The 24651-nt window shown below is 39.8% G+C and overlaps 1 protein-coding gene across 1 annotated transcript; it reads left to right on the top strand.

Annotated features, from left to right (window-relative positions):
• The first annotated feature begins 17105 nt into the window (after nucleotides 1-17105).
• On the top strand, nucleotides 17106-22409 carry ptger4b (prostaglandin E receptor 4 (subtype EP4) b). The gene is made up of 2 exons (XM_028024791.1): nucleotides 17106-18227; nucleotides 21046-22409. Exons 1-2 carry the CDS (start codon nucleotides 17421-17423, stop codon nucleotides 21601-21603), a joined length of 1365 nt encoding a protein of 454 aa, XP_027880592.1. The 5' UTR covers nucleotides 17106-17420; the 3' UTR covers nucleotides 21604-22409.
• Nucleotides 22410-24651: the final 2242 nt, after the last annotated feature.

The following is a 24651-nucleotide window of genomic DNA, read 5'->3' on the forward strand; positions in this document are numbered from 1 at the left end:
ACCCTCCCGACCCCATTAGGGACAAGGGTGAACAGACAATGGATGGATGGATGGATGGATCAATTGTATAAACCCTGCCATTCACTTGGCAATTTATTTTAAATTATTAGGTTAATGCCGGGGGGAAATAAAGCTGAAATTCCTGAAGATTTATAAGACTGTCACCACAGCGTCGGTTACCGGCATTTATCTTAAGGAAGGATCTTCATTTGAGCTCTATTTTAAGGACTTTTGCTTCTGAAGTTGCCTGAAGGAGTTCATGTGAACTTACAAATGACAGCAGGGTTTGAGTAGAGTAAACAGCTCGGTCAGACGAGGTCAGGTGTTCACATAGCAGGTACCCGCTGAGGCCTGTTGGTTTGTGATTAAAGCAAGGTGAGGTTTAACTTCTTCTGGCTGGGTTTGTGTACAGAATAAAAGGCACTGTGGAGGTTTTGGCTCCCTTTTTGGCAATTATATAATCCAACCCTGTCTATAAAAGCTGCACAACATAAAGTTCTCAATGTTTTCTCAGCAAGCGGCCTAAGGGAAATAGTTTGCCACTGTTCAGACCTGCTTGTTGTGTTAAAACCGCACCTGACTGTTGGGCTGACGAGCATAATTATAGCTAGAAGTGTCTAAGGAGCATTGGTTGAGAGGGAACGTGGGGAGATCTGAAAGGTGCAATGATGGAAGAGTGAACACAGACAGGAGGAAGCCAGAAACAGCTCATTTCAAAGATTTCTGTCGCACCCAGGAAGTTGTGACAAACCGGCGAGGCGTCCAAGAAATCTACACGGGTGGGAGAGTGGTGCCACAGTGTCACAGGCTAGACTCTTATCTTTTGAACACATTCAAGCTCCTCCATACGGCAGCAGGCAGAGATAAAAAGCTGCTGTTTCCATTCTGAGCGAGGATTGTCAAGATAGTTATGAACAAGTTAAACCTTCCCTCTTTAGAGGAAATGGTTTCAGTCAGTGAGTCATGATTCAGGAGTTCTCAAATGCTCAAGGGCATGAGGCAGAGTAAACGTTATCCTGTATCCTAACAATTTAGCGTTGTACTTTTGGTGTCTCCTGTGTATCGCAAGAGTTAATTTTAGCTTTATGTAGGTCACATACTGTAGATCAGGAGTCAGAAAGAAAGATAAAATCAGAAAAAAGTGCATCACTCAGAATAAGCTTTTAGCCAATGAGGAAAACAACCCGATCAGAAAATTTGCTCCTTGCTCACAGACGCTAACTGTGTGATAAACGATTTCATTTTTGCATTTTAGGACTCTTGTCTTTGTATTTATGACGTAAAGCACTTCGAACTGCCCTATCGCTGAAATGTGTTATACAAATAAACTTGATGTGCCTTGGCTGTTAAACTGTCCTGTATGTATGATATTAAAACATCGGTTGTGACCAAAAACTAAAAGAGGAACTGTGCAAAAAATATCGTCACATCTACATGGGATGACTGTGTTTTAATAAGCAGCTTCGTTTTGGAGTTGTAAAGCTGATCATTCGATTCCAGCTTCACCTCATCACATGAGCAAGAATCCTCAACCCAAGTTGTCTACCAAACTGTGTTTTTTGAGTGTAATTATGTGGAATTCACATGTGATTTGAGTGGTCAGTGTGACTAGAAACGTGCCACATAAATTTAGTAAATTTACCATCTGATTTAATATTCTGTAGAATTACCTTTTTGCTCCCAATCCTTTGGAGTACATCTCTACTAGCGTTTCACATTGTCAGTTTTCAAGTTTTGCCACATATTCTCAAATGTATTTAGTTTAAGACTTTAGGGGGGGAAAGTGAAAATGGGACTTGTTATGACATTCTCTTAATTTTGACTTTCTCTTGCCTCTCTCCTGTAAAGGTTAGATTTGTGGAGTGCATCACTCACTACTCCCCTCAACAGTTTCTCCCACCTCAGCTGTAGATCCCTGCACTGTGGGTAGTTAAGGCGAACAATTGTGTCTCACTAGGGTTCCAGTCCCATATTATTTCCATTTGCAGATAATAGATTAACCAGAGGTCTCAAACTCCAGTCCTCGGGGGCCGCTGTCCTGCAGTTTTTAGATGTGCCACAGGTCCAAAAATGGTGGAATGAAATGACTTAATTACCTCCTCCTTGTGTAGATCAGGTCTCCAGAGCCTTAATGACCTAATTATTCTTTTCAGGTGTGGTGCAGCAGAGGCACATCTAAAAGTTGCAGGACAGCGGTCCTCGAGGACTGGAGTTTGAGACCCCTGGATTAAACAGTGCTCCCTGTGATGCTTAGCTAAACACCGATATATGTTTCTTCAGTACCTTGTCCTCCCTGACCTGCCCCCACTGTTAATAGACCTGGACCTCTATATTTATGTGTGACCAAATGACAATTAGGTGAGTGTGGAGCATAATTGGTTGCCCAGGGGTATTAAAGTAACTGGGACTAAATACAAAACACATTTCTGAAAGAAAAAAAAAACAGGCATAATTAAATTTTTCCACATAACTATTCCTTCGTGTTGGCCTTCCACAAATCCAAATACATTCTCACTGGGTTGTTCAACTGAGAGGATTAAAAACTCCTTTGTCCCATGGGCCATTAGGCTTTATAATGCTGCTATCTGTGGGAGGGGAAAGGGAGGGAGACGGGGTAACTAGTATTTTAACATATTTAAGCACTTTAACTAAACACTTTAACTTTTTAGTGGTAATGTATTTATTTATTATATTCTTGTACCTTTTATGGGTGTCTCCAGCTGTACGATTTTAATGCTGTGTGGATGTGAATTAATGTGTGAGCAACAGATAACCTCAATTTCCCTATGGGATGAATAAAGTTTAACCTGACCAAACATTTGTGATTGTAAACGGACGAACGGCAAACAAATTTCATGCGGTCCAGAAAGTTTTACAAAACACTTTGAATTATGTCCCCATGCAACTCTTCACTAGTCAGATTCAGACAAGGTAGTAAATTAATAAATCTCATCATTGCAGCAAGAGCATGAGAAAAATCCAGCAAATGATGATTTATGATAATCCTGACGTTAGGCTAATGACCTATTTTTTTTGTGAGCGCTGCGTAACGCTTTGTGTTGACAGAAACATCCACCTTTTTGCGGTGTCTGCGTTTGCGTCACAACCCAGTGTAATTAGGGTTTCATTAAACGGCGCAAGTAGAACGTGGAGAAGATAACAATGGAGAGTCAATGCGGCTCCCTGGGTTCATTTGTTCAGAAATTACAATCCCTCAGAAGAACCTTGGATGAGCCTGTTTCTGGACTGAATCTCTGGGAGTAGCTGGGTCTCATCCCTCTGCAGAATGTGCAGCCTTGAATTCTTGCCTTCAGACATCTCAGTGTTTACAGACTTGCTTCTCATCACGTCCAAACTCTCTGGTCTCTGCGCTGATGCAATTTCTAAAATATTTATCGGGGTTAAACGCAGAAGACGTCCCCTTCTCAAGAGTTCCCCCTCTAACCCAACATGTTTCAGAGGTTTTGTTTTATTTCTTCTTCTTAAACTCCTTTCTAATAACAAGGGAGGGTTGCGTGGGAAGTGTGATTAGTTTAACTTTCTCCAGAGCAAACGCATAAACTGAAGAAAAGAGTCATTTATCGGACATGCTTTTGTTGTAGAGTTGTACAACTTGTTCTTCACAAAAACGTATAAAATTTGATTGAAAAGTTGCAGGTACTGACTTGCAAGCACCGGCAAATCACGACTTGCCGTTCAGTGATCTCGTTCCCTTATTTAGAACAATGATCATCTTTGGGTTTTTATAGACACTCTGAGTCTGTTGGCACCGTGGACCCGGTTTGGGCATAACATGCATAGTCATAAACCGCAACAGTAAAGTAAACAATAAAGCGCAGATCGGTACTTGCAAGAGAGAATCAGGAAGCAGTCTTATATTATAAACATTATAAATAGAACAAGAAAGTTACTAGCATAAATTCTGTCTTAGGGTTAAGGTGCAGCTGAAGTTCAGTAAGTTTTTGTTTTGTTTTCTTCATTTTTTATATATATATATATAAAAATAGTGTTTTGATTGAGTCCCTGTAGACTCCTTCAGAACCAAGGAATCTGAGGCTTGGTCACATCAGTTGAACTACACATGACCTAGCTGCCTCAAAGTGGACCTGAGTTAAAACGGGAGCGTGATCAACGACGGGGAGTCGTGGAAGACTCGGCGCTAATGCTTCCCCGGGGAGCGCAGAAATGTTCCTGGTTTTCCCAGGCAGGACCACGACTCATTCTCTGTGTTCATTTATCCTCACATGTAGAGTTGAGGCACCAGTGTTAGTTTATTAGACTTTAACCCTCCTGTCATGTTGTGGGTCGAATTGACCAGTTTTAAAGTTTAAAAACTTTTTTAAAATAGTTAGAAGAATATTTTCTGCATGAAACATTTTCTGTTTGTCTTAATAGGTGCACTCTACATATACATTGAAAATGGTTCATTTGCAACCCCCCTCTACATCTACATCGTACATAGATACTGTTTGGGTCAATTTGACCCGGCAGTCAAGTTGAAAGGTAAAAATTATTTTAAAAAATGTCCAATTCTATTTGTTTCCTTGCAACTATGAGACATATTTCGCCCCCCCCTCCCACACACACACACACACACACACACACACACTCACACACACACACACACACACGTGTGTGTGTGTGTGTGTGTGTGTGTGTGTGTGTGTGTGTGTGTGTGTGTGTGTGTGTGTGTGTGGGGGGCTTGGTCACATCAGTTGAACTACACATGACCTTTCACACTACTCTCTTTACTTCACTAGAAAACTGCGAGGAAGCAGTTCATAAAACTTTTGACGGGAATCTTTTCTGTTCCCCTTGAACAAACTCCACCTACACTGAGTGACACTCAGCAGAAGTGGAGGAAAACATAAATACTCTCTGCATGACTCATTTGTCTTGATTTTAATCAGCGGGTCAATTTGACCCAGAACAGTATAAGTGTCTCAAGTTCAATTATAAAGATCACCCATTGAAATAAAAAGAAAATCAAAATGTAATAATTTTTTTTTTTTTTTTACAAAAGATCAATTTCAAAGATATTTTTTTTGTGTGTGTAGGATTTTCAGTGTATGTCATTTACATTTTTTATGTCCAAATGAGTACATTAGTAAATTGTTGTCATTGATCCTTTATTTGTGAGAAATTTAAAAAAAAACATAATTGCACAAATATTGATTGAAATTGTTAGTATTGGAGTTAATAATCACATACAAAAATGTTTTGGAGGATTTTTTTGGTTTCTGACTCCACAAGTCAAATTGACCCAGGAACATTATTGCTGTACCTCAGAAACAAACATAACAGGAGGGTTAGCTCTGCTAAATGGGCTCCTTGTTCTGAACATGACCTTGGATCCCACAATATAAAGGGGACATGTCAGTAAATTGTTATTTTGTATTCCTGCATTTGAAAAAATTGTAATAGAAATGAAAATTAAGCTCTTTGTGAAGAGATCACCTCTGGTTCTGCCCTTCTCTGAGCATCCAGAAGCACTCAGCACATGCCACCTGTTCATCAAAGACACACTTGCAGGAAATTTAGACTGGCCAATTAACCTAACATGTAAGTTTTTGTGTGGTGGAAGGAAGCTCAAGAGAAGAGATCCAGCCAGGATTCAAATCTCCTCGACTGCGAGGTGATGACGATAACAACAAACTGAATGCTTCTCCCCACTTATCACCAGACAGCAGGACTGCAGAGGAGCCAGACGGCACCCGTCAGCGTCAAATCATCCAAACCATTTTAATGTCAACTAGAGCAAGGTCTTTCCAATGAATTTATTTCCAGTCTTAGACCAAATTATTTGCTGGGCAAATTGAACAACAAGACATCAGGGATATGTAAAACAAATACTATTCTCCAAGGACACTGCTACAATTTGCTGATTTTTAAATTTTTTTATGCACTTCTTCCAGTCCTTAGCTGTGCAGCCCTGCAAGCACCAAGTAGATTATACAGCGCCTTGCAAAAAGTATTCATACCTATTTTACTTTCAGATTTGGTCATCATGCAACCACACTCTTTCATGTTTTCTTTTCACTGGAATTTTATGTGATTAGCACCATGTGGTGTATAACGGCAAAGTCAAAGGGGAAAGTACACAATTTATATATTTTTTGGCCTAGATGCACAGCATTATGTAAAAAAAGGAGCTCTGCAAAGCGACTGTGAACACAGCGTTCCAGTGGTACTACATGATGCTGACAGCATTATGCGGTGCATGTGCTTTTCTTCACAGAGAAAGGGGAGCTGGTCAGAGTGGATGGGGAGAAGAATGGAGCTGGATAAAGGATAATTCTGAGAGAAAGCCTGGTGGAAACAAAGAAACACTTGAGCGTGAGGAAGAAGTTCAATTTACAGATGCACAATTACCCTAAAACTAAAGGTAGAGAATAAAGAGGATTCATGTGTTACAGCACAAAAAGCCTGCCGTACTTGTTGGATTTGTATTCCCAAACTTTAGAAATCACATTTTCTTCCTGCTCTCAGTTATGCACAATATTTACTTTGGTGCATGTCCAAAGTCTCACCAAAATATCCTGATTTTTCCCACTGTGGGACAATAAAGTATATTCCTATTTCACTCTAAATACATGGAGTTTTATGGTCGTGATGTGTCAAAACACGACAACAAAAGTTGAAGGGTGTGATGAATTTTGTAAGGCACTGAACAGGATGGAAAATTAATTAAACTTAATTAATTTTGAAATGAAATAAACATAGCTGCTTTCTAACAGTCATCTCACTTGTGCGGCTCCAGTTTCACCCACGCAATGAGCAAAAGGCAAACAATCGGGATGCATTAGCAGCATCACACTGAGTATCCGTCTAGTTCCAGGAAAATGACCAGAAAGGTGAGTCATGTGCCATTTTCCCTCTCCTGGGTTCATGTTTGAAGATTTTTGTTATTTCCCTCTCTCATTCGAAAGTCAATTTGTCTTCTCCGCGACAGGACAGGAAAACAGATTAAGCAGATTCACACACGTCTACATGGAAATCTAACTGACCTATGATGCACCGCTCTCCTTTGCCCTGCTCAAAAGTCACTCGGCTTTCACGCGGCTAATTGGTTCCTTTTATCTGCCTTCTGAACTCACAGGTGCTGCTTTGGGTAAACAATGTAATTTTGTGTTGCATCAACCTGCCTCAAGAGTCAGAACACACAACCCTAATGACCGGATTCCTCCTCCTTCCTGCCTCCAGGCCAGATGAAGATGTTCTCTCCGTGTGTTTTTGTTTTTTTGGATTACCACCAAGACTGGTGACCCTAAAACTATGAACAGTTTTAATATTAGAGCAAAAAAAAAAGTCTTTACAGGAAAATGCATACGAGAAAATAATTTGATGCTGTCCTGTTATTGATTTTTCCCAAATGTCCATCTTTTAAGACGTTATTAGCATAGTCCAATATCCACGGCACATTGCAAAAGATTTTTATTCCTTTATCCTGTAATGTGATCGATCAACGCAAGCGAGTATACAACAGAAAATTGATGGAAAATTAATAATTTTGAGATATTTTTTTTTGTCAGTCTTGAACTGAATGTTCTTTAGCTCTAAACCAGCCAGACGGTGGGAAAAAAAAAAACTGTGGATAGGAAAATTTCAGGTCTTGAAACAGACTGCAACTTAATTTTGTCCTCTACTTTGACTGGGCCACTCAAACACATGACTGTGCTTTGATCTAAACCAACCAACTGCAGCTGTGACTTTGTGTTTAGGGTCACCATTCCTCTCCTAGTCCGCTTTTAATCTTTTGACACTTGCATGAAATTCACTCTGTTTACCTCCATCAGTATTCTGCAGCTCACAGTGGCGACCGTCATGTTTCGTGCGCCGTGTCTATTCTTGGAGTGATGATGGGTGTTAGCTTTAAATACTGCAACATGTGGTAAGTTTGCACGTCAGGTTAGCCTTATGTGTGGTGGGAAACCGTGATATTCGACACATACTAAGCTGGATGTGTTTCATGCTAATGACAACAACAATGAGAATAGGGTTCTAGAAGAAGCAGGGTGAGACTAGCACAGCATGTGTCACAATGTTTCGGTGGTCGGAAACAGGAAATAACAGCAGCCGCCTGAGTTACATTTCGACTTACTTTGTACCTGCTTACCAGATTCTTCCTGCATACGAAGTTGCTTTTTTAATAAATGCATTGAAAATTATTTTCTATAGAGTAATTGAAGCAAACTTATGCTAACTGTGTCAGCAAAGCAATTTTTTTTATATCAGTACTTCAGTACTTCAGTGCTAAAGTTTCTGACCAATCACAGCAAACTGAATAAAAAAAAGAAGAAAAAAACAATTAACCACAAAGATGGAACACGTTTATTTAAACCCCATCTCCTTCTTTGTTGACGCGTAAAGAACAACACGTACAGTACAGTAGTCTACTACTAGTTGTGATCGGCAAGAGTCAGACAGCTCGCCTCTGGCACATGGCCAGAAAGATAACCTGAGGAGCAGGTTCCCCAGTTGTTCCAGTAACAGCTGCTGTGCTGCCTGACACAGAGAGCAGACCCGACTGGTGCCTGTGGCAGAGTGGCTGTGTCTGTACAGAACATGCTGAAACTTTGGTCGCATTGATAAAGGCTGAGGCACATTTGCTGGTTTTTGCACTGCACAAATGCACCACCTCGCTCTGCGTGTGCAGTGATTGTTAGCCGCTGAGTTTTAAAGTTCCAGTTCTCCTGCATGGTTTCCTTCACACAGCATGTGTAAGGGAGAGCAAATTTGATACATGCACAGTGTATGCATGTATCATACACTGCCTCCTGACTGCAAAGCAATCAAGCGTGACATGTATTTGCATGTCTACATACTCTGATAAATAAAATCCGGTGGAATCAAATGGCTTTATACGTCACGACAGAGTATTGGTGTCATACTAATAATAAATAATAAATAAATAAAATTATGAAAACGAAGTCATAGTATCACGAGAATAAAGTCGAAATAACCCTATGACTTTATTGTCGTATTATTGACTTTCTATACAGGAACTGCAGAAATGAACTACTCCGGTAGGAGAACCTTTTGACAGGAAAACTAATTCACAAATATAGTCTTCATGGAAGAGTTGCGCAAAGAAAACCACAAGAATGTACATTTAGATATTACCACAACCCATGTACGTAAGAGGAGCCGGCGTGTAAAAGAAAGTCTTCTGTTGATGAGAGAAATGTAACTTTTTGGCCTCCATGCAAAAAGCTGTATGTGTGGCAAAAGAAAAGACAATAGGTGATAAGTGGTTGTAAAAGCGTTATAGTGTGGGTAAGTTTTTAATCTGCATTGAATGGGAAGTTGGTCAGATTTGATGGGAATATGGATGGAGCTATAAACAGGGCAATAAAGAAATAAAAGCTGGTCAAGGTTTTATTGCGAACGATTTGAGAGAGGCAGAGAGATTCACCATCCAGAAGCACAGCGACCTTAAATACACAGACATGGTGGGGCTGGATTGGACTTATGCAAATTCAGTTCAGTCAGGGTCCAATTAAGAATTTTTTTAAATTTTTTTTTTGAATGACTTTAAATTAGATGTTCACTGAGCTTACGCCACTTTGCAATTAAAAGGACGATAAAAACTTTATTCCTAAATCTGGCAGAAGACTTGTAGCTGTAAAATGCGGTGGAAAGGTCCTTCTAGATTCTCCATTTATTACTTTCCTTCTACTGCAGAATAATACTGTACACTCCCTATGATACCTTAAAGTTTATGGCCGTAATAGTTACAAAAGAAGTGAAAAGGTCAAAGGGGAATGAATATTTCTAAAAGTCCCTACTATTTTCTCGCATAGATTTGGCCAATATGTGACGTTGGATGTCGTATGGTTTCAGCTGCTGCGTCCCCACACTTTACCCAGCGAACAGTCTGACCTGATCAGGCTGAATTACCCCTTTAAAAAAGGCCAAATGAGGGGACATTAGATTCTGTTTGAAATGTCCCATCTATCCTGGAGGAAACATGTTGAGTAAAGCTGCTCTCTAACGACACGGTTCAGCATCACTTCTGCTTTCTATGATGCCAGTACAAACAAACAAAAGAGAGAGAGAGAGAGATAGAGAGAGAAGTGAAGGACAAAAACTCTCACCATTCATACAGGGAAGCATTTTGGTGAAAGGATTTCATTTGCTTATGATATTCCTAACTTCCCCTGCCAGTGTAAACATCTAACTTGGTTATGTTTTTATGAGCAATGGCTTAGGGATGTGTAAAGCTGGCAGTAATTGTATAAAAAAAAAAAAAAATTGAAAAGAAGTTGCATTAACATCAACATCAAGTCTCACAAACCACTTCATTTAGTACACCCGTTAAAACAAAAAGCACATCGGCCGATCACTTGGCAAAAACTCAAAGCACGTACGCTTCTAATTGCGTTAAAGACGTCTTGATGAAAAACAAAGCATCAGAATGTGGTTGAAACAGGATATGTGTGACGTCACGTTAGACACCTCAGCCTAATACAATAGCCATTGTCATTTTTGCCAGACGGGCTGGTCTGCAAATTTCAGAAATTGCTGATCAACAGACTTTCATGCACAGCGATAACTCTGGCTTCATTGAGCAGCTCCAGTCTGGACACAATCTGCCTTATTGATTTCAGAGGTTAGGGCAGATTGTGCGGTGACAGAGTGGCGTATGTAGCTCAAATAACCACTTTTCAGAATACCATCTCTGAATGCAGATCCTCACATAGTTAGTCCTGAAGGAGACGGGCTGCAGCAGCAGAAGACCACATCATGGGCCACTCCTGACAACTAGAAGCAGAAAACTGAGGAGACAATTAAAGCAAGCTCATTGAAACCGGACAATTAAGTGGAAAAAGCGGCCCAGTGAGTTTTGATTTAATCTTGATGGTGGGATCATACAACATGAAAAGTCAAGCAATCATGCTTTGGACTTTTGGAGGAAGCTGAAATACCCAGAGAAAAGCCATAGATTTGAACATAGGACCTCCTTGCTGCAAGGCAACAGCAATACCAACTGCACTAATATATTTAATGTTATGTTTATTTAAGGTCAACAATATTTTTTATTTATTCTGGTAACAGAAGATATACTGTTGAGAAACCCGAGCCATCTTTTTATGGAACGTTTTATAAATGGGAGAGCTTTCACTCCTTCCTTGTGTGCCACAAAACCTCACCCAGAGGTCAGAGGAAGTGACACCTCTGTGTAGGTACTGCATGTATTTTGCCAAAGTACAAGATACGCGTCACAGATCAAAACCACAGCTTTGTTGTTGTGTACATACAATAACATCCTATCCCGGAGCATCACATTTACAGTACAGCAGAATCATTCTTGGTCTTTCAATACGGCTTGAATCAGCCGTTATCCTCCTGACTTCCTGTCAATTTCTCAGACAAGTACATAGGTATTAGCTGCTGTTTCTGAGGAAAACAGAACAGAGCGTAGCATGAAACAGTCATTGATGCTATGTCATGTTTTTGCAAGATATGCATGTGTGCTCCATCAAATAAAATAAGTGTATTTAAAGACCGTTGCTTGTGATAAACTCTCACAAAGCTGTTTGTGATAACTATCATCAAAATGTCTTGCAGCAACTTTGTGATCTTGAGGTGACTCAACTGGAAACTGCACAGGATGCAAGCAGTGGGTGAGAAGAGTTCTTACCAGGAGGTTAAAGGTTCTTGTGATGCATTTTAAGTTCACTTGTTTTTGATTATAATACTTGGGGGGAAAAAAATCAACAGAAATTATAGAATATTTTTCACATTTTCTTTAACGATGTTTGCGACGTTATCGGCCATGCTGCCAATTTCCATCACCGGATGATCACGCAATATTGAAACGCAGTGGAGAGTTCAGTTTTGGCCAGCTGGTCATACTCCACTGATGGAAAATGTTAAGACTGAAGATCTTCCGCTTTTGATTGGTGGTTCATTTTAATCTGTTATTGACCAAAGGTCATCAGCTTGTCTCATTGGAAGAACAGAAATCTATCAGAATCTAACAGCACATTTTTAATCGGCATCCACAGAAATGCTAATACATTGAGATTACCTTGATTAGAAGGTAATCTCACCACTTTGTCAGAAGTGCTGACAAAACTGTCTAATGTTGATATGACGGGTGGAAAGTTCCAGGTCAAACTGGGGTCATTCTCATATCATCAGGTTCGTGACACATATATGACCTCACGACTCTCAAGCGGAGCAATGACCCTGCTACGGTGCGAATGCCTGGAATTTCCCACCAGACAGCTAAAACTGAGGAAGCCTGACCGACGTGAGGTGAAATGTCTTCAGGAACCAAAAACGAAAACACGCGCCAGGTGAATCACCTCCGAACTACTCTGAGTGGAACAGCAACAAAGGGGATTCCTGAAGAACTCAAACTAAATCCTTGCAGCGGTGAAAAATGTCAACACTAAAGATTTAACAATAAAGAAGGGTTGTGTAGAAATGAAAACATTTTTTATAAATCACACTGTGGAAGTTCAATATGTAGCAGCTGCTGCTCTCCAAAAATTCATCATGTATGACATATTTGCTAAAACGTGGCAGTGACACACAGGAGTGTTTTTAAATAAGTATGGCTGACGCTTCAATACGTTTTTTTAGTTTGAAAAAAGTATGGAGTGTTGTGGTATCATCATGGTTTGGGACCGGTTTGTTGTGTCCTGATCAATTTATATTCTAATTCTATTTCTATTTTAATAAAATAATAATCATCAACCCATCAGCCTGGCATTCTAAATGCTGCCATCTTATGCTGCTCTGCTCCCCTGAGCTTAAACTTATCCATAGTCGCAAAGTGGATAATCTGATCAGAGAGAGAGAGATCACATTGCAGTTATTTATGAAGAAAGAGTTGGTCCAGAACCTGAGAGCAAACTCCGCATTCTTTTGGCAAGCACAAATATGTAGCAACAGACTCCTTCAACGTATCATTAGCCGGGGGGAAACGATTTTCTGTAAATGACTACACCAGGGACTAGTTTTGTTTTTCGTTATAGTTATGACAAAACTCTTAATGAACGATAAAGCACCAATTCATGTGTGGAGGAGAAGATGTTACAATGAAATGGTGAACTTTTGAAAATGCATAGTGGTGCAATTTTTGTTTTTTCTATACAAAGTATGAATGTTCTCTGCACGCATGAGTGGCTTCTCTCTAGGTACTCCAACTTCCTCAAAAACATGCATGTAGACCATTTGACCGTTGGGGTGTGTGTGTGTGTGTGTGTTTACAATTGTTGGCCCGAAGGGCATGTATTGAAAAATATCACGTGACAAACTACAAAGGTATTTTTTCTGCACAAGTATTTGTTACAAGCCTTGTTACAAGACGCAGATACTTGTGCCTTGTAACACAGGGGACAGACTGGATTTTTGAAAGACTGAAAAAAAAAATCTACATTGTTGTCCTCTGACTTCAACTTCACAATTTACAAGGCAAAAATACCTTCATAGTAGACTACCACAAATTACAACATTTGTTTTACATTTGTCTTACTTAGACACAAATACAGATACATTTTGCGTTTTGAATTTTGTCACAAGGCATAAATACTTTTGCACAACATAGATGTGTCTTATAAAACACCATCTGTGATTTGCATCAACAGTTTTGCATAGTTGCATTCACTGAATTGTGTCTCTCTGTTAGATTTAGGTCTGGACTTTGACTAGGCCACATGAATAAGTTTTAATCTGCACCATTCTATTGCCATTTTGGCTGTACGTTCAGGGTTACTGTCCAACTGGTCGGGGAATATGCCATGTCACCATGGCGATGGTGTGTACTTTTATTTTTTCTCCACATATAGAATTTTGCATCTAGTATAAAACAACATGTGTTTTTGTCTACAATTAAGACTTTCACCCATCACCATTAAAAGGTAGCAATCTACTTTTAACAAAAGAAACTTTATAACCAAAACATTTACTATTAAGTTGCTTTTGGATTATTTACTTGAGAGTAAAAATAAATAAATGAATACAGACACCAACTGTGATTTTATAAAAGTAAGCTTGTTCTCCTGGGAACCTGACTGCACACACACTTCTCCAATCAATGAGTGATACTGAATCTTATGAGCTGCCTTTTCTGCTGATTTGACACACTTTGGAGGAGAGGGGGGTCTATTTACTAAGAAAGATGTTACAAATGCTCAAGCTTCATGCTTGGGAAATCTCTCCAGTGCAAGTAGGTTATGTGATGCAAGAATAGCAGGCCCACTGACGAAATAGGAACCTGTCATCTCTTTTATGATCTTTTCCTTGTAACCAGCACTGAGTGCCAAAACGACCCGTGCAACAAACGTCAGCTGACTTAAAAGAAACTACTTCAGAAGAGCAATTTTGTGGGACTTTGAGACAAGAAGATTAGGCTTGTTGTTGTAATGGGATATATAATTAGAAACAAAACAATGTACTTTAGGAAGCCTGAAGCAGCACCAATCTGAAGGCAAAAGTCTAAATGGTGTGTGTTCAGGAAGTGGGAGGTCTACAGAGATGTCAGCTGCTCTTTACCTGACCTTTGACCTGTGCAGATGCTGAGTGGAGGGAAGGTCAGTCCTGATGATGCTCTCTGGAGGCCTTATTGCTCGTTGCAGTCGAAACCTGTCCTGTTTTGTGGATGAAACCACACAGTGATGGACGTGCGCAGAATAAAGGTATGGTAGGAGATGACCAGAAGCTGCTGAGGAAGGTTGGGACACAGTCTCTGCTCGCCCTGCAGGGACAGAACAAACAGTTCTAGTTAGTTTGCAGAAATGTTTGAGTCAATCCAATCCAATCTTATGGACTAATTTACAATGAAGATAATACATTTCAGTTCAACCTCTTATAATAAATATAGTCTTGTGAAATTTAGTTTATGATAATAAAACATTTTAAATCCAATTTCTGGTGCAATGAGCCATTGACTTTCCGTCAGTCCTTCATCCTAGGCAAGCATGTGATGACAGTGGAAGTGAACATCCAGTTGTTAATAGAACCCAGTTCAGTTGACCTCATAAAAAAAAAACAAAAGAAAACACCCCTTTGTTTTACACTTTGCTTTGTTCACACTGTTGCCAACTCCTCAGTCAGCAAAGTCACTTTTTGCTCTCCCAAAAGTCGCTAGATGACCAAATGAGATGGCTGCTAATGAGACGGGCCATGACATCTTTGCCAGCAGTAAATTGTCTTAAACATTCCACTTGTTCTGACTTTAATTGTTCAATATTTGGAAGCGTGGCCAACACGGACTGAATGGCTTCGTTCACTTCCCCCGCAGCCATTGCCAAACTACAACCATAGGCAGACTGAAATTATAAAACAATGCATAAAATCAACAACATTGCTAATAACTCCTTCAGTTTGCTGACTGGCACGGACGAAAATGTTCCTGAGAAATCGAGCTCAATGGGAGAAAATCTAGACAAAGCACTGAAGAGAGATGAGAATCGAACAGAATTGTGTGGGAAGGCAAAAGACAAGCTGCCATCTTCCACGATTCACTGGGACATGCACTGGGAAAACAAATTTTGTAGGATGTTGTTTTTATGCAATTAAAATTAGTTATCTTTTAAAATAGCATATTAGTTTTTAAATCTAATTTTCAATATTTGTCATATTGCAACAGAGTTAAATATTTTATTTTGGTAACATTTCCTACCTAGCATTTTTGATGCCAGATAGGAAATCACATCATGGTCACTTATGACGCATGAGTGGCTTCTCTCTAGGTTCTCACTTGTTTATATGGGGAAGAGTATAAAGCAATGATACAGTAAAGATCAGTAATTGTTGTGAGGCTTGTGGTTAAGGCCTATTTTGCATTTGTGGAAGAATTCAAGCTTGTATGCAACGCTAATGCTGTTGTTGCCAGTGAGTGGCACATTTTAGTTCTGGTTATCATGTTGTCTTAGTAGAACAGTGTTTTGTTGTTGTTTTTTCATTACAATTTAAATTATATGAATCAATCACGATCCTATTCTTTAACACAAAAGACATTGTTCCATATCATTTTATATATATATATATATATATATATATATATATATATATATATATATATATATATATATATATTCAGCGAGTACTGAACTCTTAACTGGACTGCACTCAAAAACTGGTCTCCACTTCATACCTTGCACATGTACATAGCTAAATAACTTCTATTTTACAGTCATTCCTGCACTTTATATTTTATATTTAGATTTATATTCCGGAGTAACCTCATAACATTGGAACCTCAAAACATTGTTCTGAGCCGTATGCAATGAAATTTCGTTCTGTATACACCCTGTGCATTGAAAATGATAATAAAGTCAGTCTAAGTCTAAGTCTAAGAGTGTTCTTTTCATGCCTGGCAGCCTAAATACATTTACCCACAGCCACTGGCTGATGCTCTTTCTGTGCAAAATGACTGAACGACTGAACAGGTGTACCTAATAAAGTGACCAGTGACTGCTATACCAACATAATTCTGTATTAAGAAATTTCACATCCGCATGAGATATTTTGCACTTCCAACTAAATTTTATTTGGAAAGTTTAACATTTGTGTCTAAAGTTTAAGTCAAAATAAAATAGAATGGTTTGAACGGCTATTTAATTTAGATAGGTTTTTTAAAAAAATCAAATTGTAACTTGTTTCTATTCTTTTTTTTTTTTGAGTAAGTACAATTTCACAATTATTTGCAATTTTCTCTATTAATTTTTCCATAGCCCTGACATAACTTCGACAGGAAAATAAGATGTAATATGAAATGATGACCATATGCTACTTTTAGTTCTAACAGTTTATGTCGACAGTGAAAGAGAGGTCAACCGTAAGATAAATTGCCTGTTATTTCCAACAAAGCGCGGTCTTGTTGTAATGTTTCAACCTCGGAAACTGTGCAGGAAAGGGGGAACACTTTATAGCTCCTTCCCACCTCTGATTTTGTTTGTTTAATTAAAAAAAAGATATGCATGCTGTTCTGCTTTAAGCCACTATACTGTCCTGACCGCTTGGCCGATGTCAATTGAAAAGTGATGATGGTCGTAAATGCAGCATACAGAGGATCTGAAACTGCGAGCTGGAACTCAGACTGCGCCTCCTCGCCCTGTGCGCCCTGGACGCACACACCGACAACAGCCCAGACCCATATAGGAGGAGCTGCTGTTCAAACTCAAACTTCCCTGTCAAGTTTGTGGGTGTGATGAGGACGTGAAGGTGCAAGCCTCCAGACATTAGACCAAAGTCGATACGCCTCTCTGTCTCTTTTTTCTCTCTCTCCCTCTCTCTCTCATGATTTCTTGTTCTTCTGTGGTAAAAAAAAAAAAAAAAGAAAAAAAATGGAGGTATGATGTCGTGCGTAAAAGTGAAAGGTCGGTGGACACAATGGATTCGTTATTCGGCAATGAAGAAGGCGCGTTGATGGAAAGTGTCTGTGCTTTGGAACCGAGAGGAGAATGTCTGCTGTGAACGAGTCGCTCGCAGGAATGGACGCCACGGCGGAACAAACGCCTTCGCGTTCGCTCACCATCCCGGCAATCATGTTTGTAATCGGGGTGATTGGAAATGTCATCGCCATCGTAGTCCTGCGCCTGTCGCGGAAGGAGCAGAAGGAAACGACCTTCTATACTCTGGTGTGCGGGCTGGCGGTGACAGACCTCCTGGGCACCCTGCTGGCCAGCCCTGTCACCCTCTTCATCTACGTGAACAACAACTCGCTGGAGGGAAAGCTGTGCCAGTACTCGGGCTTCATCCTGCTCTACTTCTTCTTGGTGCAACTTAGCATCGTGTTCACCATGTCCGTGGAAAGGTTCCTCGCAATAAATCATGCCTACTTTTACAACGAGTTCGTCAACCAGAGACTAGCCGCGCTGACGCTCCTTGCCGTGTATGTGTCGTGCCTCGTGTTCTGCGCGCTGCCCGTCGCCGGGATCGGGGAGGTGAAGGTCCAGGAGCCGAAGTCGTGGTGCTTCATCGACTGGCAGAGCAACAAGACCACGGTGAGAACTTTCAACCTGATCTACGCGGGAGTGAACTCGGTGATTGTGCTGGCCACCGTCTTCTGCAACGTGATGGTGTGCGGGGCGCTGATCCTGATGCACAGGCGCTTCATCCGCCGCACCTCGCTGGGCACGGACCCGCGGCGCATCGCGGAGCTGCGACGCCGGCGGAACTTCAGGCGCTTAGCCGGAGTGGAGATCCAGATGGTGGTTGTGCTCATCGGAACCTCCGCTGTGGTCCTCATCTGCTCGATACCTTTAGTTGTAAGTATGACGGGGGGTTGATCGCAGCTCAAACTGCGCTGCTTTGGGTCTGTGTGTGCGCGCGCCATAGTGTCACAGGTTCTACGATTTAAGAAAGCATCGAAATTAAACAAAATACAGTTTTATTGGCATTAAAAGTAACCAGGAACTGAAATGTATATGGCAACCGCGGACTCCCAGAACTTTGTGTTCTTATTTGAGATCTTTGTGGGCAGATGCGGCATGTCTCTGAAGCACGTGTGGTTACGCGCGCGCTCTTTCAGTTCAGTTGGTAGCTTTGATACGGTTTCCGTTGGTTTTCTGGCCGCATGTCTATTCAAATGGGGGCGTAAGTCAAACGAGTCGACAGCTCTCTGAAGCACAGGACCCCCTCTAAAGCTGGCATTTTGCTGCAACGTGTGGCGGCTGTTGATGTGAGCATCTGACCAAACGCCCAGGGCTGCACTGCAGAGGGGGCAGAAGGAATAGGCTATTTAAAAAAAAAAAAAAAAAAAAAGGTACTTGTCATTATTACTGCCTCTTTGCATCTTCACGCAGTGTCAGGGAATAGGATTGTGCAAATGGGAAAATATATTGCTGCATAACCCTGCGCCAAAAGAAGCTGGAAACACACACAAAAAATCTCTGCAGAAAAAGTTATTTTAAAAAAACAAAATTATGTTTTAGCATGTATTTATTTATTTACTTATTTATGTCTGCCTTCATTTTTAAGCATTTTAGCCTCTTCAGTCCTAATCAAAACTTTAAATTTGTCATGCATTTTGCATTATTTACTTTAAAAAAAATACTTTTTTGTAATTACAGCATCCTCTAATTTTTTAAGAAACACACTAAAAATGATGAAGTGCAGAATGAGTTATTTGTGTGGATTGTTTATTTAGAGCTACTGTTTCCAATAATAGACTCAACTTCTTTGCAGCAATGCAAGGCAATAAAACAGAGGGGCTCTCTTTAGGCCTCCTGCATTAGCTCTGATGCAACTGCATGATTAAATGTGTAACTTAAGAGTAAAAAAGTGTCCAACAATGTGATAGCTAAACTAAATTATATTTAAATTATATGGTTTAATGGTGCTGAGGGCTTAAAAAAAAAGTTTAAACATCTCTATTCAATTAGCAATAACACAGGCTAAAAATATTGACCATTCAAAATTTAAAAGTGGCTAAAAGGACATAAATGAGCCAAGGCAGTCTGTAATGGGTTATTAAACATGTCAAATCTGAGGTGAAATTTCCTATGTTGCAAAGAAATTCTGAAAGTGATTTACTATTCTCATTACAGACACATTTTGTGATTAATGAAACCTTTACTCTGTGGAGAAAAAAGGATTGCATATCAAATTTACTTCTCAATCCGCCTGCCTTTATATCCACCTCTTTAGATCTCATATTGAGATCAAAGTTTTGACGTAGGGCCATAAAACCTGTCATCCAACACATTCAATATTTGCAACAGTCCTTTTTGTTTGGGTAAATGGAGCAACAGAACTGCCTCGTCCCACATCTTTCACACTAGAACCAGAAGGTGTAATGGGACCATTAATTAGGTTATTAGCCTTACGAGGCCAGAACAGAGTTTAAATCTGTTCATAGGTGAACGTTTAAAAATAGTTTCACAAAACAATGGGGTGGGGGAAGGAGACGGTTATGTTAAAAACTGAGAGGTTTCTGCCTCTGGCTTCAAGAAATGAGTGTTGGTTAGACTCATGAGCCAAAGGCTCATTTTTGATGACAGTGAGAACGGCTTTTGTTGGAACATTTCCATTTAGACCTCAGTAAGAAGTCATTAAGAATTTGCTCATTCCATGGCATTAATGTGCATTTCTTTACAATAAAAGGATTTACACTCCTGAGAACTTTTCACATTGTGTCAACAAACTTTTTAGTCTTTTATTCGGAATTTATGTGAGGTAGGACGGGTGTGGTGTGGCACGTGTTGGTGCAGTTTGGTGTGTTTATACCACTAGCTGAACTCTGACGGGGCAGGCAGGTTTAAGCCAAAAAGCCTAACTTTACGTCACACTAATGCAACATGTACTTGTCACAAGCGTTCACGTTTTTATGTCCCCAAGTCAATGGACGTGGACTTAACAGAACTTGTCACCTGAAGGGGGCCCAACAACGGTGCTGTTTAGTGGAAATCAGACAAGGCATTTTGAATACAGCCAGATCTATTTAAGTCAAAGTCCAGGCCAGATTCAGTTGAGGTGCAAAGGCAATACTTTAACGTTGATGTTTGCAGATGCTCTCCATCATATTAACTGAATTCGAACTGTTTTGCGAAAAAGAACGAGCATGAATTTGTCTCTATATCTGTAACGCTCGACTTACCCCGAAGGACTTGCAGCTGGAAGCGAAAGGAAAGGTACAGGAGTGGTCTTAAGCTGAAGTCACCTTTTAGATGTGTCCTACAGGCTTGAATTAAACGGTAAAACTGGCTCACTAGCATGCAGTCAAGCTCTACAGAGCTCTGCTAATGAGCTAGTATTGGAGCCAGGTCTGCTGAATCAGAGAGACATCTAAAGGTTGAAGGACACCGGCCCTTGAGGTCTGGAGTTTGAGACCACCTCTACACAGTGCATTGAGTCACTGCTGTCATAAGCAAATCCCGAGTACACTTTTCAGATTTAGTTTACAAAACCCAAAATAAATAAACAAATAAAAAAGCAAAAAAACATGTCGTTTGTTTTTAATTCCACACTTTCCAGCATACAAAATCTAATCTAAAAAGTTCAAAGATGTGTTGGGGAATATGATACCCCTCTGTAGTTTGGAATGCTGCCTTTTAAAACTAATTTATTTCTGTTTTCTATCATCAGTTGAGGATCTTCGAAAACCAGTTGTTCTCAAACCCAACATCGCAGACTTCTGGGTTGAACAAGAACCTCATAGCCATTCGCATGGCCTCCGTGAACCCCATCCTAGACCCTTGGTTCTACATTCTCCTGAAAAAGACGGTGGTTCTCAAAGTCCTGGAGAAGATCAAATGTTTGTTCTGCAAAATGGGCGGGCGGGGACGGCGGGGAGGAGGACGTTTTCGTTGTGCAGATGGTGCCCTTTCCTCCTCCATTATCTCGAGGGACTCCCCTTCATTGATATCCCGTGAGCCGGGAGAAAGAGTCAGTACCCTACGGACCGTCCTGTACCCGAATGACGGGAACACGCTGGGGCTGGCCTCATTTAAGGCCGCGTCCGAGGACGGCTACTGTCCAGTGGCTGCACAGACATCGCAGTGTGCACAGGAGGAGCCGCAGCCTCAGAGGGAGCTAGAGGACAACGAGGCATGTACGGCTGACCTTCCAGTCTGTCCTAAGGACACGGCTCTGCACGTGACCCTCACAGACAATACTGCAAACACGCAGGAAAAATGCATATAACCATCGTCATGACCTCGGTGTATTATCAATGTATTACTCCTCAGTAGTGATTCCCCGCAGTTTATTCAAATCACCGCAGTTGTAACGTACAAATCCACGGACATCATAGAGGAGCTCTTCTGTTGCACTTTGAAGACTTTTGAACCACTGCTTGGCCATCATGAATGACAGGCAATGACTGTATAGCATCAATGTTAAAATGTGAACAGCGTGTTAAATTATTTAAAGTATTAAAATGTATGCTAATGTCTTCTCTGTGAGAAGGTTTCGATACTTCTGTGCCATTTTGCATTTCCAAAAGATGAATATGCTTATAGTGTGTTTGGATTTTTGTTTCTTTCCCGTTTACGTCTTGACACTTGCAAACAGGCTGTATTATTTCAAAGTGCATCCCTGACATTGCTAGACATATAGTATTTTTCTGCATTTCATACCAAAAGGCAGCTATACTGTGGTTTTTCCACGGTAAATACACTAGAAGATGACTTAAAAAAAACCTTAATGTGACTATTATTTTATAACATAATTCATTTGCTTATTGTAGCGCAGTACTTTGAAAGAGTCCTATCTTATTTCGGCTTAAAGTGCAGGGCGTCCTATCTAATTTGACTGTGTGGTGATGTTAAGAAAGGGGATTAAAACACATCAAGTGTCCTGACAGGTAACATTGTTTTTGAACACTATTCTCTTTGTGCTGCTAAAAACATTATTTCGATAAAGGTCCACATGCACCTGTTTTTCATTGAACAAACGCCATAATGTGTTGAACTCCTCAAATGAAAATAAAAAAAATTGATTCCTAAGAATGCTGCTTTAATTGCATTATTCACAAAAAAAACAGGAGCAACAAGAAGATCTATTCCTTTTTTTCCCCTTTGCTGAAGATAAAGAATAATCCAGAACAAATGTATTTACATTGATCCCATCCGTCTCACATTAGTGGCAACCTCATCTTATCCAGTCAACTGAGCAATCTCTGATATCTTCGCAGAATATCTGTAGAGGTTAACTTTCACAGGTTTTTCCTACTCAGATTGCTTAGAAATGCAATTGGCTTTGCTGGTTATCAGTTTATAGGGTGTTGGATACAAATGTTCAACAGACTCCTCAATAACAATAACAGTTGAAACCAGATGTTCACAGACACTGCAAAAAAAAAAAAAAAAAAAGACAACCATTTTTCTCACTGTTCCGTTGGAATTTACTAAATTAGCATCCGGTTTCTAAATACCAAAAAAATATAGATTCTTTAATATTTTAATTACTTTCCTCAAAGTCAGAAGTTCATGAATTTATATGGCTCATGAAGCTTAATATGGCTTTACAAAATGTATAAACCTTCATGAAGATGCTGGTTAAAGCTGCTAAGAGTGTTATTTTTCACAGTGAAACAAGTTCTGTCCCAAAAAGAAAGAAAGAAAGAAGCCATTACTCATGAAAAATACAATTTGCAAATGGATTCAGCGACTAAAGCCTTCATTTCTGGAGGCATGTCCCATGGTAGATTGAACTATTTGGCAATAAAAACCTTTGATACAGTTAAGAACAAACACATTGACGCTTACATGGAAAGACTATATATACAATGATCGTAAACATTCAGCCAAATTTGTACCAAGTGAACATAAGACCAAATCAGTGCTTTGAATGATTGTTGAATTATTTGGCCTAAATCCAGATTGGTGTGGAGATAAGCTATGTTCATCAAAATATTTAGAGAGTTGATTAAAAATAATTGTTTCAAATATTTTTGCTATGTTGTTAATAATTGAGGTAGGTCTGTTAGGGTCCGCCCTTTATAAATGATGGTTACTCTAGCATATTTCCATAATAATGGGGTTTGACCAGTTTTTAAAGATAAATTAAACAGACAATGGAAATGATAAAACATAAGATGATCTCACTGCACTGCAACGACCTGCTGAACCTCAGTTGGTGTGATTTATTTCAGGCATGAGAAAAACAACAGAAATAGACACAAATACATAAATAAACAAACAAAAGTAAAGCAAAGCAACACTCAAAATAGTCCAGCAACAACAAAAACAGAATAACATGTTCAAAAGGGACAAGGAAGAAGCATATACTTCTCCTTTTTCCTACTCCTACTCCCTTATCATTTTTCCTTGCCCCTAAAAAAAAAAGTAAAGACACCCAAAGCCCCCTCAGAATGTGTATTGTATACAGTATATGCATGTTTTCTTAAACGTATCGCAAATAAGGGAACAAATGATCTGTGAAAACACCTGGTGATGGTCAAAGCCCCTCATTCCTGTACTCTGTGAAAACTACTGTCTCCATATATAGAAATACGAAACCTTGTTAAATGTTGCACAGATATGGAGACGCTTTAGGTTGTATTTCCTCCCTCAATTTATACTCCCCTTCTGTACTGAAAAACAATTTCTGAATATTTCCAGGAAGGAGCTTGTTTATGGCTTGGTATATAAATTATGTTTGTGAGAATGAACCAGGACAGGAAAATGTAATGTTTTTGATTTTGGAAAAAAATCTAAAACTTTGTATGATCTTTGCAGCTGGTGTTGTTAATTATCTGTTTAATTATCTGTCCTGTCTCCTTTTTTGTAGTATTGATCCAGTGATCGAGTTGCACATTTGTAAGCATTGCCTGAAAAACCTCTGCACAGCAAATTAAATACTGCAAAACAGTAGAGGATGTGGAGTGATTTGTGCTCCAGGATGTAGCTCACCTTACTGAGAACTGAGATGCTTCTTGATAGTTTATTTGCTTAAACTGAGGTTTACTGCAAGAAATCTATTTTCATGAACTCTTTCCATTTCCACCTTTTAAATATCCATTTTGTACCTAAAACCAGGACTCCAGTTGGGCTTAAATGTAATAATAATCTCTTTCTACCAAATAACCTCCTACCTCTATAACCAGCACATTTCTGAAGTGATTGTCAGCAGGAGCTCATGTGAAGTTCTGAAGGCAAAAGAACAGCCACATCTGTTCTGAATCTGGTTCCACTCAGAGTATGAATGACTGGGTAATGAATTACCAATTGAGGAAAAGTGTTCACTTAA

Source organism: Xiphophorus couchianus, chromosome 8 (genome assembly GCF_001444195.1).
Source record: "Xiphophorus couchianus chromosome 8, X_couchianus-1.0, whole genome shotgun sequence".
Classification (NCBI taxonomy): Eukaryota; Metazoa; Chordata; class Actinopteri; order Cyprinodontiformes; family Poeciliidae; genus Xiphophorus; species Xiphophorus couchianus.